The sequence below is a fragment of the Myotis lucifugus genome, unplaced genomic scaffold, assembly GCF_000147115.1.
Source record: "Myotis lucifugus unplaced genomic scaffold, Myoluc2.0 scaffold_45, whole genome shotgun sequence".
Lineage (NCBI taxonomy): Eukaryota > Metazoa > Chordata > Mammalia > Chiroptera > Vespertilionidae > Myotis > Myotis lucifugus.
In genome coordinates this window covers 2,234,521-2,257,399 of record NW_005871093.1, presented here as the reverse complement: position 1 = coordinate 2,257,399, position 22,879 = coordinate 2,234,521, and the positions used below count along the sequence as shown (strand labels likewise).

Below are 22,879 nucleotides of genomic sequence, written 5' to 3'. Positions count from 1 at the left end.
ACGTGGACTAGCGAGGTTGTAGGATACACACGTTGGAGCCATAGTGTGAGGTGGTACAGTTGGGCACCAGAAAGGTCAACACTAACTTAGAGAAACTGTCCAAGTCCTCTTTCCCTGCTCCTCCTCCGTGATTTCAGGGAAAGAGCAACCTCCATGGACTCATTCTGGATCATCCATGGGGCTCACACACAAGCTGGTCAGACAGATGGGCAGCACCCGGTGCCATGGGCCCCAGCAGGTGGTCTGAGCAGACTCAGGAGGAGGTTTGTCGTCTGGCCTCAGGAGTACAGACAGGCATGTCTGAGTGCGACAGCATTCATCACCAAGGATGGTAGATGTTTCCCCAGGGCAGGGCCCACTTCTCACAGCGACCTGCTGGGAGCAGGACAGAGTGGCGCTGGCCTTCCCACCACACACTGGGGAACGCTGCTGCTTAGCCTCCTCTGCTGCACACCGAGTGGCAGCTGCGTGAACTTGGTGCAGAGCGACGGAGGTCACTGATACTGCAGCCCTCAGGAGGAGCCCAGGGCCAGAGTGGCCCACAAGCCCTGGTGTTTGGCACCTCTTCCTCCCTTCCCTCCAGAACATGGAAACTTGGTTGCCACTGGGAGGAATCACTTTCTCTTACCTGAAGTAACTCGAGACCTTCCTTTTGATACCTGGATCCTGAAGGGAGAGTGATTTCGAGGGAAAAGAAGTAGGTGAGGGATGTGGCCTGATGCAGGTGACCGTGGGAGGGTGAGCCAGTGCAGACGGGCGCTGGGTCACACAGAGCCCAGCTGGCACCTCCGAGCCCCGATGCAGAGGCTGCGGAGGAGCTCGGGTGGGGAGGATGGTGTGGAGGGCCAGGAGCTGGGGAGCACCTGGGGACAGACTTGAAAGATGGAAAATCCTCCATGTCAGCGTTGCACGCTCCACCAGCCTCTTCATTAAGTGGGTCTCAGTGATTGTCTAATCTGTGCCGGAGTCACATGAAACAGAATCTTAGTGAACTAAGTAGGGTGACTGGTAGTATTTCAGTGGCGTTTTGGTGCTGGTTGCTTTTACCTTTGTCTTTGAGAAAATAATCCTTGGTAAAGTTCCAAGTGTTGAAAATAGAGTTTAATTGAGAGCCAATCGTTTGCAAACCTTAATGAGCTTTTAGAATGGGAAAGTTATTAGCTGGATGCCTTATTCCATAGCCCCATAATACCAAAAACATAGTGATTCAGCAGACATCTACAGATCCAAGAGACAAAATGACAAGGACACATTTTACCAAAGAACCTTTGCTTCAGAGGGTGACCAGGGTCAGATTAGCCTCACAGTTATCGCCCCTTCTGGCTGTGGACCTGGGCCCTCAGGCAGTGGCATTAGGCAGTAGCAGTGGGCAGCAGTGCAGTGCAGCAGGCGTTAGATCTGCAAACAGGTGTGTGAGCTTGACAGCTTCAGGTCCTCAGTTACACTTTGATGCAAATACTGCAGGGAGCCGCCTGGAGAAAGACAGACAGACTGCATTCAGCCCTCCCTCACATTCTCACATGGTTGTTCCTAATGGGAAAGTGGGGGTGAGTAGGTACTAGGAAGACTTTTTTTTTTTTTTAACCAAACATCTAAAATTATTCACTTTCAGTGACCTGGTCCCACCTCTTGGAAAATTTCCAAAGTAAACAAAGGGTGTCCTTGTTGTCTTAGGGTCTCAGGAAGGCAAGTGGTGGCTTTGTTATGGTGACAGCCTTGTCCCTGGGTTTGCTCTTGGCTCAGAGCAGGCACGGCATGCTGCACAAATTTGTTTGACAATCCTTTTAGATCCTTTCCTTGTTAGGACCCTCTGTGCTCGTGTGCACACACAGAAGTATCTGGTGAAACACTGAGTGTGCACTGGTGTTAAAGGTGGTTGTACTTGGGGTGTGCACCTGTGTGCTCACAGTGTCGTGTGGGCACGTGGTCCACAGCCAGGCAGGGCTGATTAGGACAGGCCAGGAAGCTGCAACCGTGGGGGTGGGTCAGTGGGTGCAGAGGCAGAGAGGCACCCAGGACAGGAGCCAAGCAGGGGCCGATCTTGCCAGAGAGGCCAACTGACAAATATTGAGGCTGGCAGGAGGACACGAGACACGATAATGGGGGTATGACTGTGAGGCCAAAATGTGACAGCTCGGGCTTTCTCTGAAGTGGTATTGGGCACTTTTCCAGTGTTCTCAGAAGTGACTGGAGATTTCCTCCTCGGTGCCTTGTTTCTCGTGCCGGGTGTCTACACATCCCAGAACACGATTCCGTTGAGTGGGGCCTGAGACGGGTCCCCCGGGCCAGTGCAGCAGGAACATACATGTTCCAGATAAAGGGGCGTCAGTCAATGAAATACAGTAGAGCTCTTCCTTAGCTCTCATTACTACCCTTATCTCTGGCCCTTTCAGAGAACAGACACAAAGGCCAGCACCACGGGGTCCCGACTGCCAATTCCATGTCCTTTTCCTCTGTGCTGTGTCCTCCCTCTTCAACCAGCGTCTCCTGGAAGGCAGGGGCGGGTTCTTCGTCTCCGTGTCCTCAGGCACTAGCACAGTGCTGGGCACATGAAGTAACACAAATCAGTCTTTTCTTGTATGACGTGTGAAACACGAGGATCATATATGACGTTGACACTTTTGTGTGTGTTTTTTAGGGTTTTTTTTGTACCCCCATTTCCATCCCCAGTAGATCACAGCTTATTTCTCTCATTCTAATTTTGGTCCTTCATCATCATGGTCCTTCATTGCCGTTATTTGCTAGAGTCTGCAAAAGAAATTAAACGTTTGCAAGCTTAGAGTGACCTTTAAGGGTGCTTTGTTCTGTAGGTTAGCCATTCTGATGGGCTCTAGGCTGCTCAGTCACGGTTGATATTCCCCTTGAAGGCACATGGGCATACGCTTAAGGATTGATGCCTTTTGGTGTGAGGTTTACAGGGAATAAACCTGACACAAGTTTAAATACACTCAGCTACAGTCTGTTGATTTTTCTTTAACCCCTGTCAGATTAACCTCTATCCTGGGTTAATCTGGTAAACTAGATAATAACCAAACTAGCTTCTCTAATAACAGCAGCCTCTAATCTGCTGGTCTCCACACGCTTTCCCAGTGGGCTGCTGCTGTCTTGGCAGATGCAACGACTATTTTTTCCTATTTAGGATTTTGCTTTTACTAAGGAACCCTGGGGCCCTTAGAGGTTCGCCATACAGACTTCAAACCAGAGCTCAGCCTCCCAGATGGTAATGAATGTTTACACAAAATGACAAGTACAAAATGGAATCTCTTTGAGTCTTTCCAAGCACCCATCACTCCCCTGATCGCCCACTCTTGCAGTGTTTGGAAATTAATTTGCCTTGAACAAACAGTGGGTTTTCCTCCATTTATTTGAATCCGCTAATGGAACAAACTGGTCTCCGTTCAATGATTTGAAGAAAAGGAGAGAGGAGGAACATAACGAAGAGTGTATGTTAGCGAAGGTAGACAGTCTGTAAAACACCACTGGGGTGTAGTTTTCGAGGTAGAATCTAAAACTTGGGGAAAGGTAAAAATATTGCTAAGTTAATTCATTAGCACAATTTTTGTTTCAAAGGTATGCATCTTTGCTACAAGGATTTTTTTTTTTTGAGGTAACAGAATAGACAACAAGTGTTTAAAGAATGGGTATTGATTCAAAGAAATTTGATGCTTCCATATGTTTTGGGGCTTTTCATTGTTGAACATTTCAACATTTATTAATGTTCCCATGTTTCTTTAATTTGAGCTCTGGGTTCTTATTTGGCTGCAATCTTTATTCCTTCTGGGTGGTGAGGTCTCTGTGGCTCTGTCATTTGGACAGATAAAGGGAGAAGTTCACTAGAAGATAGGATGATTTAAAAACAGGAGATGTCCTTTTCTAGATAATATGGATCAGACATTCAGAAAGATACAGATGGACGGAAGGAAGGGTGGAAGGGTGGATGGGTGGATGGGTGGATGGGTGGATGGATGGATACCTTGCCTCATGGCCAGGGCCCCACATGGTTTTCTAGATGTCTTCACAGCTCACTCATATTTGCTGCAGTAATGACTTTGTAGTGAGAAAGCCCTATTAGGGCTTTTTAATGGAGTATAAAGACGTGTGAAACCCAGAAGCTCAGAAATGTGCCTTAACCCCTAGAGTGCTGGGGAGCGCGATCGCGCTCCTCCTGTCTTTCGCCAAAAGTGCCGGGAGCGCTATCAAAGCTTCAAAATGGCGTCCAGTTCTAAGTCTGCTTTTATTAGTGATGATGATATTGCTAAATATGTCAATGTAGTAAAGGTTTCCTTAAGTTTTTGAATATGTAACTTCATTTACTTGCGATTCATAATTTTTTTCCTAAACTGCTGTAAAATCAGCAAAAATGCCTTGGCAATTTTAGCATAGTTCCTAGGATATTGGTTGGCACTCAAAGGGTTAAGAGAGGTTCTCCCCCCCTCCCCCTCCTCCTCCTCTACCACCAAAAAATATTCACTATTTACTTTCTGTCCAGATACACCAGGTAGAGCCAGTTAGGAATGCTAAGGAGTAGTTGGAAGGCTAATGCTCACCAGATCCTACCCTTATTTCCGAGAGGCAAATATTTGTCCTCTGGGTGAGGATCTTTTTAAACAAAAATAAAAATCCATCCAAGGTGGGATGGGAGGAGGTGGAGGAGGGAAAAGGGGGATAGAAAAAAAACAACAACAACTTCGTGGCTTTGTCCATTATCGTATTTTAAAAGACTTGAACAGTCACTTTTTCAGTTGACTTCTTTTGGTGGTAGAGGTGTATTATCCATGAAGGGACTCATTTTAAAATATCCCCTTTTTTCTTTTACAATAATAACACATATTCTCTATAGAAAATTCGGAACTCTTAAAAAAGGCAACATCAGAGTCACTGGTTATTTCTGGGTGATAGGATTCCAGTGAACATTCTGATGTAAATCTTCCTGCTCTTTCTTCTCTTCCCCCACGTGTACATTTACACAGATAATCGCCAGTATTGAGGCTGTGTACACGGATGGTGGTGCACTTTAGAATTACTTAATAGTAACTTGGTCATGAAATATTTTCCATGGCATTCAATACATTCCTATAATAGTTTTGGGGAACATTGATTACCTACCTGTTTTGTTCATTACATTGTGGAAAGCGCTTAACATGACTTCATTTAATCTCCTCAACAACCTTTGAGGTGATTGCCTCATTTTTGCAGTAAATTATTGGATTTCTAGAAGCAGTAGTTCATCATTGGGACATAATGCATCAAATCGGAACCCTACCACACCCAGTGCCCTCTTTGTAATATAAGAAATATTTTATGACACACTCTGATTATTTACTTTGTGACCTGAACTATATCATTAACATGTTTTTCTGTACACATAATTCAAAATGTATATAAACCTTTATGAAATGTAAAGGAGAAACAAGGAGAAAGTAATTGTAATGACAATGACTTTAAGTACATAAATGCTTATTTATGAACATGAGAAGACAATGAAATGACTGGGTACTTTAGTCTGTACATAGAATGGAATTCTGACTCATATAAGAACACTAGAGGCCTGGTGCACGAAATTCGTGCACTGGGGGCGGGGGGGTTCCCTCAGCCCAGCCTGTACCCTCTCCAGTCTGGGACCCCTCGGGGGATGTCCGACTGCCAGTTTAGGGATTGGGCCTAAACCGGCAGTTGGACATCCCTCTCACAATCCGGACATCCCTCTCACAATCCGGGACTGCTGGCTCCCAACTGCTCGCCTGCCTGCCAGCCTGATTGCCCCTTAACCATTCCCCTGCCAGCCTGATCAACGCCTAACTCAGTGGTTCTCAACCTTCTGGCCCTTTAAATACAGTTTCTCATGTTGTGACCCAACCATAAAATTATTTTTGTTGCTACTTCATAACTGTAATGAATCATAATATAAATATCTGATATGCAGGATGGTCTTAGGCGGACCCCCTGTGAAAGGGTTGTTCCAATGCCAAAGGGGTCGCGACCCACAGGTTGAGAACCACTGGCCTAACTGCTCCCCTGCCTACCCGATTACCCCTAACTGCCCTCCCCTGCCAGCCTGGTCACCCCTAACTGCCCTCCCCTGCAGGCCCAGTTTCCCCCACATGGGGGCAGCCATCTTGTGACCACATGGGGGTGGCCATCTTGTGTGAGGATGTGATGGTCAATTTGCATATTACCTCTTTATTATATAGGATGGATCATGGTAATTCAGATACTAGGACCAGCCTTACCATAGATGTCATAATTCCCCCAAATGATGGACTCCTGGTTGTTCATTACAAGATATAATGGACACAATGTACAATAGTTGCATTCCTAGAAAATCCAATATGTATTAAAACAATGCCGCCAAAATGTGTTAATATGCAAAGTCAGATTTAAGTTCTGGGTTTTTCAGTTCTGCAAGTGCCCAGTGGGACTTCAGAAAGCAAAAACTCGAGAATTAAAACGAGATGTTGTGTGGGGTTGTCCTTCACATTGCAGTACATCTCATATTCCCAAGAGCCACCGTGCCTTCACTCACTGTGACAGCCAGACACCCCCCAGATTGAGAGGGAGAGCCTCCACTTACAGGGCCTCGACCTGTCTCTCTTTTCTTCTGCACCAGGAAATGCCCTTGAACATAGACATTCTCTAAGCATTTTTGAGGATTCAGTTCTGGAATCTTTGTTGTTGTTCATTCCCAAGTATTATATGATTTCTGTTACTGTAGAGGGGATCCTTTTTTAAATTTTATTTTTCTATTCACTGTTGCTGGTGTACAAAAGCTACCGATGTTTCTGGTTTTTCTTTATTTGAATTCCTTACTGAGCTCTTAGTAGTTATAATATATTTTTTTTAGCTAATTGTCTATGTTTTCTGACTAGAGCTTAATTACAGTTTTTATAAATAATACTTTTGGCTTCTTCCTTTCGTTGTATGTTTGCTGCTGGCTTTCTCTTTAAATGACATGGATAATTTGTTCCTTGGAGGTTCAGCCCACATTGTTGGTAACACTAGATGCACCTGGTGCCTTTTAGGAGGTTGAGGTGTTGATTATTGAGTAGTTTTCAGTTTACTCTTATGATCTGGTTTGTTTGTTTCTAAGTCAGTTTTAGTCATTTATGTTTTTCATAAAATTCATTTTATTTTCTAATGATTGAAACTTGCACATTACATTTTATTTTATATAAAATATACTCTCCATGTGTATACTCAAACCACTGTTCAAATTCCCCGTCTGGTTTGCTTTACTTTTTATTTTTGTCTTGCTCAGAATGTTTTTAAATGTAAAACTAACTTTCTTATAAAATTTTTAATCGGTAATGTGACCACATGATCCAAAATTTAAAAATATGTGTATGTGTGCAGTGCAATACCTCCCCCCCCCCCACACACACACACCCCAGTTCCTTGTCTGTCTACTTGACTCTCCCCCCATGCCCCCACACAGGTACCTACTGCTGTGGTTTCTTGTGTATTCTTCCAGAGTTCATCTATGCATAAAGTGAAAATATGTGTTCATTTTCTTCCATTTGTCCTAAAAGCTAGCATATGCTATACATTATCATACAGAGTTCCACATTCGTTTTTATAGCTGCAGTTTTTGCCATGCTATGGAGGTACCAAATGTATAAATAACCAGTCCCCTAATGATTACAACTTGAGTTGTTTCCAAACTTGCAATTCAAACCATGATGCTGAATGTGTCCATAAGCCAAATCCTTACACACCAGCCCAAGGGAACTCCCATTAGTTTTTTTGGCTAAATGTTGCCAAATTGCCCTCCTCAGTAGGGTTTACATTCTACTGGTAAAGTATCAGAGGGCCCATTTTCCCCAGGGAATTGTATCAAAATCAAACAAATTCTTTCCTAATCTATCCTTAAGTTTGTAAAAACTCTATGGTGTTTTGAGTCAAGCTTATTGAGGTATAATTTGCATGCAGTAAATTCACCCTTTCTACTGTATAGTATGCAGTGTAATTTTAAATTGCATGCCTTTTACTAGCATGTTGTGTTATTTTTATAATCAAGAAGAGAGATTTTTGATTCTCAAAATGTAATGAATGGAACTTCTAAATACGACCAGTCTATTTGCACATTCTCATTTCTTTCAACCTCAGCAAATTTCATCCTTTGGCAAATTCAGAGCACACAGAGCAATACAAAATGATTTTTTAAAATGTATTCTTGCCAATTCTGGAGAAGCGCAGTAAGACAAATTGACTGTCCGGGTGGAAAAGCTTAACTGGGAAGATACATTTATTGAATAATTGAAAGGAAGAGGAAATGCATTACCGATTAGCTGCAAAAACGCTTGACATCTAATACGTCTACTATGTGCCTCCAGAGACCTGTGTAAATGGGGAGTCATAAAACCGTTTCAGCCCCGAAGTTCCTGCCAGGCCTCAAGCCTGTCGTTGTCTTGCTCAGAGGTTGCAGCACCAGGACATTGATGGAGTGACGATAGCTTTCAGGTTTAGCCGGAGGGCAGTGTTCCAGCAACTCTTTGTAACTTTCCTAACCCTTTACACTGTCCGGTTGTGCATAAATATGTTAAATGAATCCTGGAGTTACCATTGTCTGCTTTGTTTTAGGATTTTTGCTTCTTAGGGAGCAGCATAGAGTAAATCAGAGAAAAGGCTCTTGGTGGTGGCAGAGGTAGTGTCTGATTTATGAAATAGCCAATGGCCTCCGGCAAGCGAGTTCCTTAATTCTCTGGGCTTCTTCACTGTCTAGTCCAGTGGTCAGCAAACTGGCCCCTTGAGTGTAGCTCTTCCACAAAATATCACGTGCGGGCGCGCATGTACAGTGTGATTGAAACTTCGTGGCCCATGCCACGGGGCCAAAGAGCCACATGTGGCTCGCGAGCCGTGGTTTGCCGACCACTGGTCTAGTCAGAGAGGGTTGGATGAGAGCCTTGCCCGTCACAGAATGGTCCACGCATCAGCATCACCTGGGAAGTTTTCAGAAAAGCAGATCCTGGAGCCCCACCCCCAAGCTCCTGAATCCGCACCTGCATTTTAATCACGTCTTCAGGCGATTTGTGTGCACATGTAAGTTTGAGAAGTGCTCGGATGGTCTCCCAGATTCTGGTCTAGTTCCAAAATCGGTGCCTTCTAGGTTCTTCTGTCAGTCATCACAGACTGTCTCATACACTCCCAGGGTTTGCTGGAGAGGATTGGGTCTCCCTGTGCACTCGGTGACTGTGGTGGTGGCCGCAGTGACTCCCAGGCTCACCCACTCCTCTTACTCCGTCGGCCTGTGTTTACGTTGGGACCGAGACATGGGCAACAGAGGAGACGCGAAAGCCAACCCCATTTGCCTTCTCAGAGCCTCGGGAAGGGAGCCCCAGCCTGTGCAGGGCCTCCTGCAAGTCTGACCGCATTGTCCAAATTCTAGAGGCTCATCCAATAAAGAACCAGGGGATGATGCAGTCCCGCTAGATGCATGAAGTACTTCGGTATTTCAAACGTGCTTCCTTACCAGCATAGTTCTCTGGCGGTGTCCCCTGGAGAAGGAAACTTTATGCCAGAGAGGAACTTGGTCTAGACATTGGTTTTTGGAGGGAGATCATGAATTTGAATGTAAACTTAATGAGATAGAAAAGATCGCTGTCTTCATTCTTCACCAGCCCAGCCCAGAGAAAACAAAGCCGTACAAAAGGAGAGCCATGTCCCTGCCACTGGAGCAGGCGTGACCATCCTAAATTAGCGGCCAAAGGGTGGCGAGTCCTGCTTGTGCACACGGACCTTCTCGTTGAGGAAATGGAAAATCTCTCTCTTTTATTTTTTTGTGCTGTTAGGAGTCTGCCCCAGACCTAACTGCCAGCACAGTGTATGCAGCCTGCGATTTTCAGTGAGCTCATGTAATTACTCGCTGTGGAATACCTTGTGAAAATGATAGAAAAAACACGCAGAGGGAAGCAGAGTCTGGGTAGGGGGGTCTGCGGACAGAGCGTCGTCCTTGTGGTTGAGGAACTCTTCTTGTGTCTGCATCAAGGATCTTGATGTCCTCTTCCCAGCCCTCAGGTTGGAAACAGGTTTTGGGAATTCACAGAATGTCAGCTTATTATAAGCAAAAAATCTTCCTGGAAAGAGTCTCAAGACGGCACCCGATGGAAATACATCTGAGCAGAGGTTGGAAGTCGGAGTTACTTCTCCCAGGCCCTTCCTGGGTGCTTGTTCCTTCCGTACCTGAAGCCCGTGCCTGTGTCCCTGCGAGTGCCCTGCATGGCCCGCGGCCTGGAAGATGGCCACGTTCATATTAGCCAGAAGTGCACTTTGTTGTAAACCCCGTTTGGTCGGCCTTTGTGCGTGTTATATAGGTTAGATCTCTGTTACCAAAAGAACATTGGAAATAATGGATTGCTTTGAAGCACATTCCGGGAAGTAAGATGAGAAGGGCAGACACACGAATGTGTCACCAGAAATTAACCGGGCAGTGAGGACACTGTGTGTTCTTTTTTTTTTTTTTTTTTTTTTTTTTTTATGTTAGCAAACTCATTTGCTATGCTCACATTTTATTTCTAATGGTGTAGAACTATTCATTTACCCATGAATTAAATACTCAGCAAGTCCCTACTCTACCTCGGAGGGCTGTACTAAGTTCTGGGGAGATGCACAGCACAGACAGGTGAGTGTTGGGGTCCAGCCCCAGCAGGTCCAGGGGTTCCCCAAGGTGTGGACGGAGTTGGCAAAGAAGGAATGACACGGAGACAGCGTTCAGTTGATCAGCAGCCTAGCCAGGATCTCTAGCCAGGATCTCCAGCCAAGTTCTGTCGACACTGTGTGTTCTTCACACTGGATATGGTGAGATGGGACGAGAACGTTGTGCCTGAAGCAGTTCATGTAGGAATGCCTGGGCACACCCTCACTGCAGAGGGCATCGGGCCTACTCCCACTTACAAGTTGTGCAGTAATAAAAGACTGGATATTTTTGCACAAAAATGTGGGAAAGAGCCTTTTTCCTCCAGGTGTTTACAAAAGCACTCACTCATAAATAGGGTCATTTTAAAATATTTAATGCCGTGTTTGTCTGTCATTATCCTGTTAGGGAATTTTATGGAATTTGACTGATGGAATAATCAACCCCTACACTAGATGTGGCCTTGACCTTTTGACCCTTGGAGGAACACATGTCTTTTAAGTTCGTACAGGAGCATCTGTTTTCCACATTTCTTTCACGATTGTAGAATTTTACTTAAATATTACATCCAGTCTCAATCTCAATGTCGTCACGTGGGTGAGTGCTCTTGGGGTGGGCGGGATCCTTCAAATGCTCCAGCAAGTGTATTTGCCAGTAAATTTGACTTAAGTTCATGCTCGCACTTTTGGTCTCAGATGTTGCCGGGATCAGTTGCTAAGCATTAGGAGGCTTGATGCTTGACCGGAAGGCTAGCACTTGCTCGACAAAAAATTATTTCACTAAAAGTCAAGGTGTCTCATCTATCAAAGTGGAAAGTGGGGAGGGAGGCAAGGCCAAGGAAAAACATCTGTGTGCGGTTAAATAACCTTTGCTGCATTTGCTGTTGTTGAATAACCTTTGCTTTGCTGCATTTGCTTTTGGAAACACTTACCTTTTGTATATCCAAAACCTGTGTTTGTTTTTTAAACAGAAAAATGAACTTGTCGGCTATTATTCTTAATTTTGCTTCATAAAAGACTTTGTCAAGATTAAGGGAAACATTCATTTTTCAGACTCTGGGGGCAAAAGCTGCCCCCCATCCTCCTCATCTCTGCAGGTGGTGGAACCCAGACAGGAAGCTCGGACTTGGCTGAGTGGGGACAGTTCGCTCTGGTCTTGGGGTTGCTTCCCCTCGTGTTCCACACTCACTGTCACTCATTGCCTGTCCTTCTGTCTTCGCTCTCCCCTACAGATTCGGAGTTGGGTGTTGGCACACTTCCCGAACACGACAGCCAGGATGCAGGGCCGATCGTCCCCAAGATATCTGGTCTAGAGAGAAGCCAGGAGAAGAGCCAGGACTGTGGCAAAGAGCCGATCTTTGAGCCTGTGGTGCTGAAAGACCCCTGCCCGCAGGTCCCGCAGCCGCCGCCCCAGCCCCAGGCAGAGCCCCAGCCCAGAGCTCCCGCTCAGGACCCTGACTCTGTGCAGCGCCCAGAGGCCCCGCCTCAGCCCCCACGACCGAGCACACAGCCACCGCAGGCGCCCCCCGAGGCCCAGCTTCCACCGGCTCCCAAGCCTCCTGTGCAGAGGCCACCCCGGCTGCAGTCCCCCCAGCTGCTGCACCAGAGCCTGCCCCCTGTGCAGGCCCACCCCGCCTCCCAGAGCCTGCCCCAGCCCCTGTCGGCCTACAACAGCAGCAGCCTGAGCCTCAACAGCTTAAGGTGAGCCAGCCTGCTCTGCTTCTGCCTGCCCTTTGCCATCTGCTGTGGGACGAGCCAGAAGCAGTGGGGAAGAGGTTCCCAGGGAGACGGGAGCTTCCTTGTTGAAAACATTGTCACTGTGTTCTCTCTGAAATGGAGACAGAAAGGGACGGTGAGGTGGGACTGGGTCTCCTGGGAGAGGACAGCTTGGGTCGGGTAGTGAGGACATTGTAAAGAACTGAAATGTCTGCAGGCTCCTGAGGGAGAAGGCAGGAAGAAGGATGGGGAAGAAGCAGAGCTGAGGGTGCCATGCCTGGAGCCCCGAGGGTGAGGCGGGAGTGGAAAGTGAGGCCCAGCAGCGAACCCTGAGGGTTCCGTCTCAAAAGGGCCTCTGAGGAGGGCGGAGGTTTGAAAGGAGCTGCTCTCACGGAGGCCGGGAGGATGGGACTGAGGGGCAGTCTGGTTTGCGGTGGGTCAGGCAGTTGGAGAAGAAACAAGCTGGGTGTCCACAAGGAGGCTTCCTTAGAGAGACCCAGGCCCTCTTCTGCCTTGTTCGGCCAAATGGCAAAGCAGAGTTGAAAAGCTAGCCCAGAGGAGAGCTGCGGAGGACAGGGAGGCGGGATCGTGTTGTCCCAGGGGTGGTAACTCTCCCTCACGCCTCATGGGCTTGGTGTCTTTGCTGTTGCTTTCCTGGCAACGGTCTGGCCCTGGCCCTGGCGTTCAGGGGCTTGCTTTCCCCTCCCTGTGACAGGTGAGGAAACAGCCAGGCTGGGGCTGTACCTTCCCCGTGGGCCAGGCCCCCGTCTGCCCAAGGCCATTTCCTTGGCCTCCAGAAAGTAGAGGTGACAGGGAAGCCCAGCTCCCTGGCTCACCTCTTCTCTGTGCGACTTCATTTCCGAGGTGGTGTCAGACAGGGTGAATGCAAGTCCTCGCTCTCACTCCCTTGGTTCACTGTTGCTGTATAGGAAGCGTGGCTGGTGCGGGATGGGAAGGCGTGGGCCTCTAGGGACAGAGATGAGAGCCTGACCGCTGAAGGGGGAGCGTTGGGGTTTGGGGTCGAATCGCTGTCTGGTCACAGTCGCTGTGTCTGCAGGTGGCGGCAGGTACAGGGGAGGCGTGAGCTCCAGAGAGGCTGCTCGTGCGCACAGGGCAGGGTCTCTGAGGAGGGGCAAGAGAAAGGCATTGAATGGCTCTGAGCAGGGAGACAGGATTCTTTTATTAAAGAAAATTAATTGCTTGCCTCTTTCTTCCTCTCTCTTTTGGTCTCCAACAGCAGTAGCAGAAGCAGCACTCCAGCGAAGACTCAGCCGGCCCCTCCTCACATCTCCCACCACCCCTCAGCCTCCCCGTTCCCGCTCTCACTGCCCAACCATAGCCCACTGCACAGCTTCACACCTACCCTCCAGCCCCCCACACACTCCCATCACCCCAATATGTTTGCCCCTCCCACTGCTCTGCCTCCTCCACCACCGCTGACATCAGGGAGTCTGCAGGTCCCCGGACACCCGGCCGGGAGCACTTACTCAGGTAGGACGGAGGCCCGGGCCCTGCTCACCCTCCCTCGCCGGCGGCCTCACCCACTGTCCCCATTGTCCCTGATCGCTGGGTTCTGTGTATTTGAGATTTTCAGTTTTGTTGGGCGCCACCTTGTCATCAATCCTTTGTGGGCTGGGACTCAGCATAAACAGGTACTAGCACCCACGCCCACCTAGCACAGGCCAGGCAAACGGCACGCCAGAGAGAGCCGCTGTGTTTGGAGCCATGAGTTAAGTGAAACACGGATCATGTGCCCTGTCGTCCGCCTCCCACTGCAGCGACCAAGGCTTCCCAGGCCCGTGTCTGCTCCATTCCGGGCTGTTGGACTGCAGCCTGGTTTAAGGGGTTTCTTCCAGGTGGACAGGGCCTCTGGCTCCGTGGTGGGCAGGTGCACTTGTTGTAACAGGGCATCCCAGAATTTTAAGGACAAGCCTAGTATCAGATACTGGGTCCTTTTCTCCTCACCTGTGTTTGTTAACCAGGACCGGTGCCCCATTTCGGGTCCATGATAGCTGTGTTAGACCTACAGAGAGTCGTCACGCAGAGATTTACCCTTGAGGAGGCATGTGAGCTCTGCGGTGTCAACAGTTGGCGGTTATTAATTAGCACGCCAGTCACTGTTCTTAAGCACTTACTATGTTGATTCCTTTAACCCTCAAAATAAACCCCTGAGGTAGTCAGGAGTGTCCCAACCGATTGATGAGGAAGCTGAGGCACAGATGGGTGGTGAGCCTCGCCCAGGGTCACTCTGCTGGCAGCCACAGAGCTGAAAGCTGACCTGGGACATTGGCCTGGAGTCTGTCAGTGCACCACAGTGACAGACGGTCCTTCAAAGCCGAGCGCGAGCCAGCAGGAGGATCGCACTGTGGCTGGGCCCTGTTAGCGTCAGCCTCCATCCGAGGCCCCGGCTGCACCCCCGAGAGCCCCGTTCCCTGTGCCTCCACCCTGGTCCCTCCTTGCTCAGGCACGAGGATGTCCTGTTCGGAAGGAAATGACTGTTGCAAGGACAGGTGCCATTCTGCCCCTCCCCTTCTCTTCCAGAGCAAGACATCCTGCGACAGGAACTGAACACGCGCTTCTTGGCCTCTCAGAGTGCTGACCGCGGGGCCTCCCTGGGCCCGCCGCCCTACCTGCGCACCGAGTTCCACCAGCACCAGCACCAGCACCAGCACACGCATCAGCACACGCACCAGCACACCTTCACGCCGTTCCCCCACGCCATCCCGCCCACCGCCATCATGCCGACGCCAGCACCTCCCATGGTGCGTACCCCAGGCAGAAATGTGAGGATAAGTAGAGCACGGCTCCTTGTGCAGATGGCGGGGTTGGAGTGGGCGGCCGGGCAGGAGATCGGAGGGGGAGTGCCAGCGGCTGGGGGCTCCTTGGGCCTTGTCCGTGTTGGCTGGAAGGAAGGGAGTGCCTGCTGCAGCCAGCACTGACCTGGGCCTGAAGGAGGAACTTGCCCAGAGTTCCATCCGGCACTGTGGGTGCGTTTTCTCCTAAGTGCCCTCGGAACGGTCACATCCCGTGTTGGCAGTGAACTTGACTTACAGGGCAACTTTATTTTCTTGAACATGCTGGGGGTCACCACCAGATAAATCTCTCTGTCAGTGCTTTGCACCCATACTAACAAATCAATACTCAGAGAGTGCCAGGGGCAGGAAGAGGTGGGGGTAAAGGGGCTGTCAGGAGACTTGGACCACGTGGGGTACTCTGCCCTTTCAGATGCTGGAGGTTTTTAATTTCTTGTATTCTGTAAGATGGTGCAGGTCTGCTATTGTGCTCTGTCGGCAAGGGGTCAGGTAGCCTGCACCCTGCAGGGACAGAGCCCAGCCCCAGTAAGAGGTATAGCTGGCCATGACCGTGGCCTTAGTCTTGACTGGGGTCTAATGCATGCTGGGAGAAGCAGCTCGGACTTTTTGTAACTTAAGATCCATAGTGACGTGCTGTATTAGGATGCTAAGTCTCTTGAAACAGAGCCCTGTCCACAACAGTGAGTAATAGAGTGGTTTGCTTAATTTTTGTTACTATCAAATACTTGATTTTAAGGCGGTTAATATAGGTATTGTGAGAAGAGATTCCATTCATGTTTTTAAAATAAGTATATTTTTAAATATTTTTATTGATTTCATAGAGGAAGGGAGAAGGGAGAAAGAGATAGAAACATCAATGGGAGAGAATCATTGATCGGCTGCCTCCTGCACACCCCCTACTTGGGATCGAGCCCGAAACCTGGGCATGTGCCCTGACTGGGTGTCGAACTGTGACCTCCTGGTTCACAGGTCGACTCTCAACCACTGAGCCACATCGGCCGGGCTCAGTTCCATGATATTAAGAGGCATCCCCTTCACCAAATTTTGTTGCCTCTCTTCCTGTGCTCTCCCCCATTTTTTTTTCAACTTATTTTTTTAAATATGTATTTTAAAGTTTATTTTATAAATTTTATTTAGAAGATTAGAGATGAGGTCTTGGGACCAAATCCTGTATCTTTTTCTTTTTTCTGGAGGAACTAGACTTTTCAACAGTTATATCTTCAAGGGCTTGTTAGGCTGGGAAAGCATTAATGCCGCCTGAGTGAAGTGTTTCATGAATACATTAAATCGGAAAGAGGGGAGTTACAGCACCCAGGCGACAGCATTATTTAGAGCAGTGGTTCTCAACCTTCTGGCCCTTTAAATACAGTTCCTCATGTTGTGACCCAACCATAAAATTATTTTCATTGCTACTTCATAACTGTAATGTTGCTACTGTTATGAATCGTAATGTAAATATCTGATATGCAGGATGGTCTTAGGTGACCCCTGTCAAAGGGTCGTTCGACCGCCAAAGGGGTCGCGACCCACAGGTTGAGAACCACTGATTTAGAGGAAACAGGGCACACTCTTTTCTGCTCAAGAGAAAGATTGTACGGCCTAGCCCAAAGTGCTCTGTGTTGGGCGTAATACATTTCAGAAGACAGCTGAATGGACAATTCTTCTGCCAAAGTGAAGGCGAAAATGGAGGAATTTTCTGGATAAATAGGTCAAATGCTGCCTTCTCTCCGATTTGCCTGAGTAACTGCCTCTTTCTCCAGGTTAGATGCTGGTCTGGGCCAGTCTCTGAGTACTGAGTAGAAGAGACAATAGTGCGGCCAGGACCTAACTGCACTGTGTGGGTTTTCTCTTTGTTTTTCCACTTTTGTTGGTTTCTTGTCAGAGTGACTCAGGAGCTCGTATGGCTTCAGGTACAGTGAGGCTGTGGGGTCTGATGGCAGCCTAATGACCGGAGCTTGCGGAGGGCTACCTCCCTGAAGCAGTGAACAGAAATGTAGATTCTCTAAGTAACTAGCTTTTGCTTTGATCCCTTTACAGTTTGACAAATACCCTACAAAAGTTGACCCATTCTACCGGCACAGTGTGAGTCTCATTACCATGCTATGCGTTCACTGTAACTGCCTTTCCATTTTCTGTGCTCTCGCCTCAGACCAATGAATGACTAGCAGCTTTCTTTACTCATCTTCGCAAGAATTCCCATTGCTCCTCGTCACTTTTGGATGCTTGCTTTTGTGACGTTTGCTTTTGGGTAAAGATGCAGTATCATCTTTGGAATCAAAAGATCATAAGTAAACGTAAGACTTGGAAGCCAACTTGGACTTCCCTGGAAGTGAGGCATCGGTCCCGCGGAGCGGGGTTGTCTGCGGTTGACTCGTACTTTCAGGGTTTCAGTCATCAGTTGAAATGCCACCCTCCACAGAGTTCCTGGAATTCGACTTGAGTTATTCCCTCCAAATAGAAAGTCCTCTTATCTTTTTGACTCAGGGCTCTTCACCAGGCAGGTGTTTCGACTACATGCAGAGCACCTGCTGCTCTTGTCCTCCCACGCTTGTTTACGACTGAAAACAAAGATAAGTAAATGAAAGGCCTTAAAAATGAAATGGATGATAGTTTTCTCTTTAAGCTCATTCTTCTTTATTAGAAAGAATACTTGTTTCACACACTTTTAAGAGTCTGGTCCGGACTTTACATCGGTACCAGCCTCTGTCTTACGTTCAGTTACTTATAAGGCAAGGCCTTCTGTTTATACAAAGACCTCGAACATCTTACCATGATATTTTGATTGTGGAGTGAATACTGCATCATTTTTACCTGAAATTGTGCAAGTTTCTTTGCTCAGTGGCTTATTTGTATTTTTCAAATGAAACCAGGAGGAAGGAAGATTAATAATTGCTAGTAGCCATGTTGATTCTCCATCCTCAACTGTTCTTGCTTTGATTTTTAAATAGTGTTATCATTTGAACAGAAGTGCAGCTTAATAGGTCAGCCAAGGCTGTGGATTCATTCATGCTTAAAACCAGATAATTACGCACTATGTTAGTCCTGTGTATATCTGAGAAGTCAAGACTAGAAAATACTGGAAAACAAGGAAGAACCAGTCTTAAGACCTTCAGAAATAACATGAGGAAGGCCTCTTCAGAAAGGGATGAAGAAAGCATGTTTGAGCTCCTGGGACCCCATCTTAACCATCATCAGATCTCTGCCCTTTGTATCTTGCTGATTTGAATTAAGGCCCATCTATAACAAAAATCATCTTAGAGAAAGTTTAGGGCATCAACAGGTGGCTTGCCTTTCTGGATGCATACTCCTCAGAGAGTTCTAGATTGGAGATGGAGAGTGAGCCTGGGGACCTGGATTTTTGGAAGGTTTACGTTTTATTGCTTACATACTTAAGATTTTTAGTCAAGGGGGGATAGGTAGCTATATTCTAAAAGCGTTAGTAATGGAATCAGGCGAAAGGAAAATGGTGAGAACAGCAGTTTTTTATTGACAACATTAAAGTAGAAACACCCACCTGGAGGCAGAGTAAAGAAAGTTGGGTGTGTTTTAGTGTGGCATGTATTTAATTACTCTGCTTCATGCAGTGTACTGTGGGAGTTATTTCATATTACTGGTGATCGTGGGTAATATGTGAAATGCTTAGTCTCCCCTGCTTTGGGGATTCGGACGTTATACGGGGAATTAAGATGCAATGCACTCAAGTATCTAAAACACAATTTTAGACTTAAAAGTAGTTTTAAATGAGGGCACTTGGCTTGCAATCACTGTTTAAGTGTATTTTAGTTCAATATCAATTAGTCTGGAAAACTTTGCTGCATCATTGAAGGGAGAAAATGAAATAAAGAACGAGAACGTGCTCTGAAAACAGACAGGATTCTAAAATGTGGATTCCAGGCGTTACCTAGAAATAGCTAACATAAGTGCATTATTAGGAAAGCTTGATTATTATTGTTTATACACACACACACACATACACACACACACAAAACCATATAGGTGGGATGTTACTTAAATATCTGTATGGTGATTGGATCAAAGTAGGAACCAGAGCAATAGAATCTCAGAGTTTTTAGAGGAAAAGACGTGTTTGCATTGTCCTCACTATTGCCGTATATCTCTTTCCTCCCCTGTGCTGTCCATAAACTATTAATTCAAGGAAATTTATATGCTTAATTCAGAATCATTCTTCTCCCTTCACTGACTGGGAGCCTCCAGTGAGCTTGTCCATCTTGCAGAAGAGTGGGCGGCTCCACTGAAGGTCTATATTGAGTCCTTTTATTTGATCCTCCCACAAATATTTGTCATCATTTCAGATGAGACAATTACATTGTCCTCTGGAGCTGCCACTTCTAGAACAACCTAATGAAGCAAGGATTGTGAATATTTTCTCATTTCCTCAAACTATTAAAAATCTAAAAGAACTAATTGAGTTTTAATGGTATAAAATCCTGGAACTCATAAAGACTTGCTTCTTTTTCTTCCTTCTTTTTTTTTTTTCCTTCTTCTCTTTTTCTTTTTCTAATTAACTTGTAATTTTCTGGGCATCTTATTTGGCTCAGCACCCCCTCCTGTTTTTTATATGCATTAAAACCTCCAACCGTTTAGGACTTGTATCGATTTAACAATTAATAATTAGGAAAGCTCCCTTTCTAATGATGTCCTCATCTGGGACATCATTTGTTGACTGATTGATTCTGAACTACTTTTAAGTTTTTGAGTTAAGCATTCGTGGCACATCTGTGTGATCATTTCATCGTGGCTTCTTGACTAATAGCATCAAACTGAGATTGCTTGGCTTGCTAATGTTGCTGTCTTTCTGTGGGAAGGGACTTGGAGTGCATCATTCGCCTCCTGCTAACAGCTTTTCCCCTCTCCGTCTCTGGCCACAGCTCTTCCATTCCTACCCTCCTGCGGTGTCGGGCATCCCCCCTATGATTCCACCCACTGGCCCCTTTGGTTCACTACAAGGAGCATTTCAGCCGAAGGTAAGCACCGTTCAGTGGAAACGCACATGCATGCTTGTAAGTGGAGCCGCAGGCCAAGCACGCGGTGGGTTCTACGATCTCTCACCTGTAACTTTTCTGGGATTAGAGGGGGAATCTTTTTTTCTGCTCCATGTAGTTTTAAACTTCAGCCAAATTTAATTTTCAATTTGTACTACCCATGTAATCTCAGTTGAGCTAGGATTTCCTGTGCTCTTTAAAAATATCAGAATATATGTATATTTTCCCACCAAAATTGTGGACATAGCTTCTGGTCAGAATTCTATCAAATGTCAGATGTATGTGCACGAAGTCGTCCTTGGGGTACATTTTATTAGCAAAGATGCAAAGCTGAGCCTTTATTGATTTTAACAAAAGGGAAGGAAAAGGTTCTAAACTAAAATTACATATTTTTAACTATGGGTTTTTATTCTCCCTCGTTTCCCCTCGGCCCCATCTGTCTGCAGATAGAAGAGCAGCACCACCTTTCCTGTGCTCTTCCCCCTCCGCCCCTCAGTCCTCCCGCCCTCCCCTACACGTTCCCTCCCCTGCACCACCCCTCACCTGCACCAGACACACCAAAGCCAAGGATCCGTCATCACTGACAACCTAACGTGAAATTAACCTTTCCCCCTTTATGATGGCCACATTCTTTCCTACTTCATCAGGGATATGCTGGTGCCACAGTTACCTCTGAGGGTCAAGACTGAGGAGTAATTCCCAGAAATTCGACCCTTTTGTGACTTTAAATCTGCTACAGCCCCTACTTCACGTTCATACCAAAAAACCCCACAATGTACTTCTCATGCTAGGAACCCTTCTCAGATTTTAAAGTAGGAAATTTGGTGGTGTGTGACTGTGGTTTTCTTATTTTCCATCTCATTTCTTAGACAAAACCCCTATTTTGGGCCAGAGTCTCCCAGGATCAGCACATATTACATTTCCAAAAGCATGTTGCCTTAATACTAGAAATAGGAAAAGAAATTAAAAAGCGTTAGGGTGGGATGGCTACACCTTAGAAACCACATTTACCTGCACAGGGTTACAGTTTATAAGCCAGGTTATATGTACACAAGGCCTTTAGGACGGCCGTGTTAAACATCTCCTATCTTGGGATAAAATGATGGTGATTTTTAAACTCCTTCCCCCATCTGCTCATTACTACTCCCCCGGACCCTGGTCCGTCCCCTCTAGGTTTCCACAAATCTCTCGCACATCCCCAAACAGACTGGTAGGTCATTTAATAAATTAGACTATTTCCCTCACTCACAATTATCCAATCACACAGAAAACTACATCTGGGCAAGAAAGTGTCTCTCCTGGTGTTGAAATAGGCCTTTCCAGGCCATCTTACTGATTGAATATGTAGATTGCAGTTCATTAGTGAGTTCTTCATATGTATGCAAATCAGGCTGTTAACAACTCCAGCTTAATTGTTGGTTGTACAGCAGCTGATTGCTTTTCTTTCTTTTTTTTTTTTCTTTTCTTTGTAGGCAAGCTTTGTGCCTAAACCTGAGCTCTCTCCGCCCCCCCCCCCCACCGCGCCCCCCAAGGGATTCTTAGAGGTTGTGATTTCTTGAATAACATACCTGGTGAAAATTTTTCTGAAACCTTTACCCACTAGGACAGTGATGGCGAACCTATGACACGCATGTCAGAGGTGACACGCAAACTCATTTTTTTGGTTGATTTTTCTTTGTTAAATGGCATTTAAATATATAAAATAAATATCAAAAACATAAGTCTTTGTTTTACTATGGTTGCAAATATCAAAAAATTTCTATATGTGACACGGCACCAGAGTTAAGTTAGGGTTTTTCAAAATGCTGACACGCCGAGCTCAAAAGGTTCGCCATCACTGCACTAGGAAGTAGTGGCTGCTTGTGCCAAAAGTAGGCTTTTTGTTGCTATTGTTAATTCAAAGGACAAAAGCCTACAGATAGGGTTAGTGTTATTAACGAGACCTAAGAAGGGTGTGGGGAATAGGAAAGACGAAGCAGATTACTTTAGAAATCACTGAATATAAATCTGTGTGGTCCCTAAATTAGGTTCTCCTGTCCCATTTCCACCACTGCTAATGAGTAATTACGGAGCATAATTCCTTGTTATTGTCTGCCAGTTAAAATTTAGAGCGTTAGCTTAATGTCTGAAACACTTCCAGTTATTCTGATGAGAAGCACCTGATAGAGCAAATGATGATGATGTTCACCTAAGCAGTCCTTGGAATGTCTGCCTGGTGATAAAGTGGTGACGGGGCTGCGAGTGGCCGGTTCCGGGCAGCGCTTCCGTGTCTTGATCCTCTTTTGGGGCCTTTTGCTCTTCATTGCAGCAAACTGTGGCCTCTGGCTTCAGATGCCATTGCTGGAGAGAGAGGCAGTCTCTGCCCAGGGTGCCTGGAGAACAGAGGGTGCGGGTCCTGATGGGAGCGCGTGTGATCACTGAGGAAAAGGAAACTGTTCCAGAATGAAGCAAAACCGGGGGCTGGGTGGAAAGGGAAGGTGAAGGGATTAAGAAGTACAAATTGGCAGTTCCAGAACAGTCTCGGGGGTGTAAAGTGCAGCTTAGGGAATACAGTCAGTAACACTGTAATAACTATGCATGGCGCCAGGTGGGTACTGGGAATGTCAGGGGAAACACTCTGTGAAGTGTATGATTGTCTAGCCACCATGCCATGCACCTGAAACTATAGGACACAGTACTGAACATAAACAACGGCGTTGGACTTCTGTAATTCTGAGTGAA

General features: G+C 46.6%; 1 protein-coding gene across 2 annotated transcripts in view; it reads left to right on the top strand.

Annotated features, from left to right (window-relative positions):
- AUTS2 (AUTS2, activator of transcription and developmental regulator) overlaps positions 1-22,879 on the top strand; it is a 172,413-nt gene that overhangs the window by 131,724 nt on the left and 17,810 nt on the right. The window contains exons 3-7 of one of the 2 annotated variants that reach the window (XM_023753454.1): positions 11,859-12,327; positions 13,580-13,833; positions 14,884-15,125; positions 17,193-17,237; positions 20,045-20,140. In XM_023753454.1, coding sequence (XP_023609222.1) covers positions 13,740-13,833; positions 14,884-15,125; positions 17,193-17,237; positions 20,045-20,140 — 477 coding nt within the window. In that variant the 5' untranslated portion in view covers positions 11,859-12,327; positions 13,580-13,739. The remainder of the gene's footprint in view (positions 1-11,858; positions 12,328-13,579; positions 13,834-14,883; positions 15,126-17,192; positions 17,238-20,044; positions 20,141-22,879) is intronic. The other variant, XM_023753453.1, reaches the window with a different exon arrangement.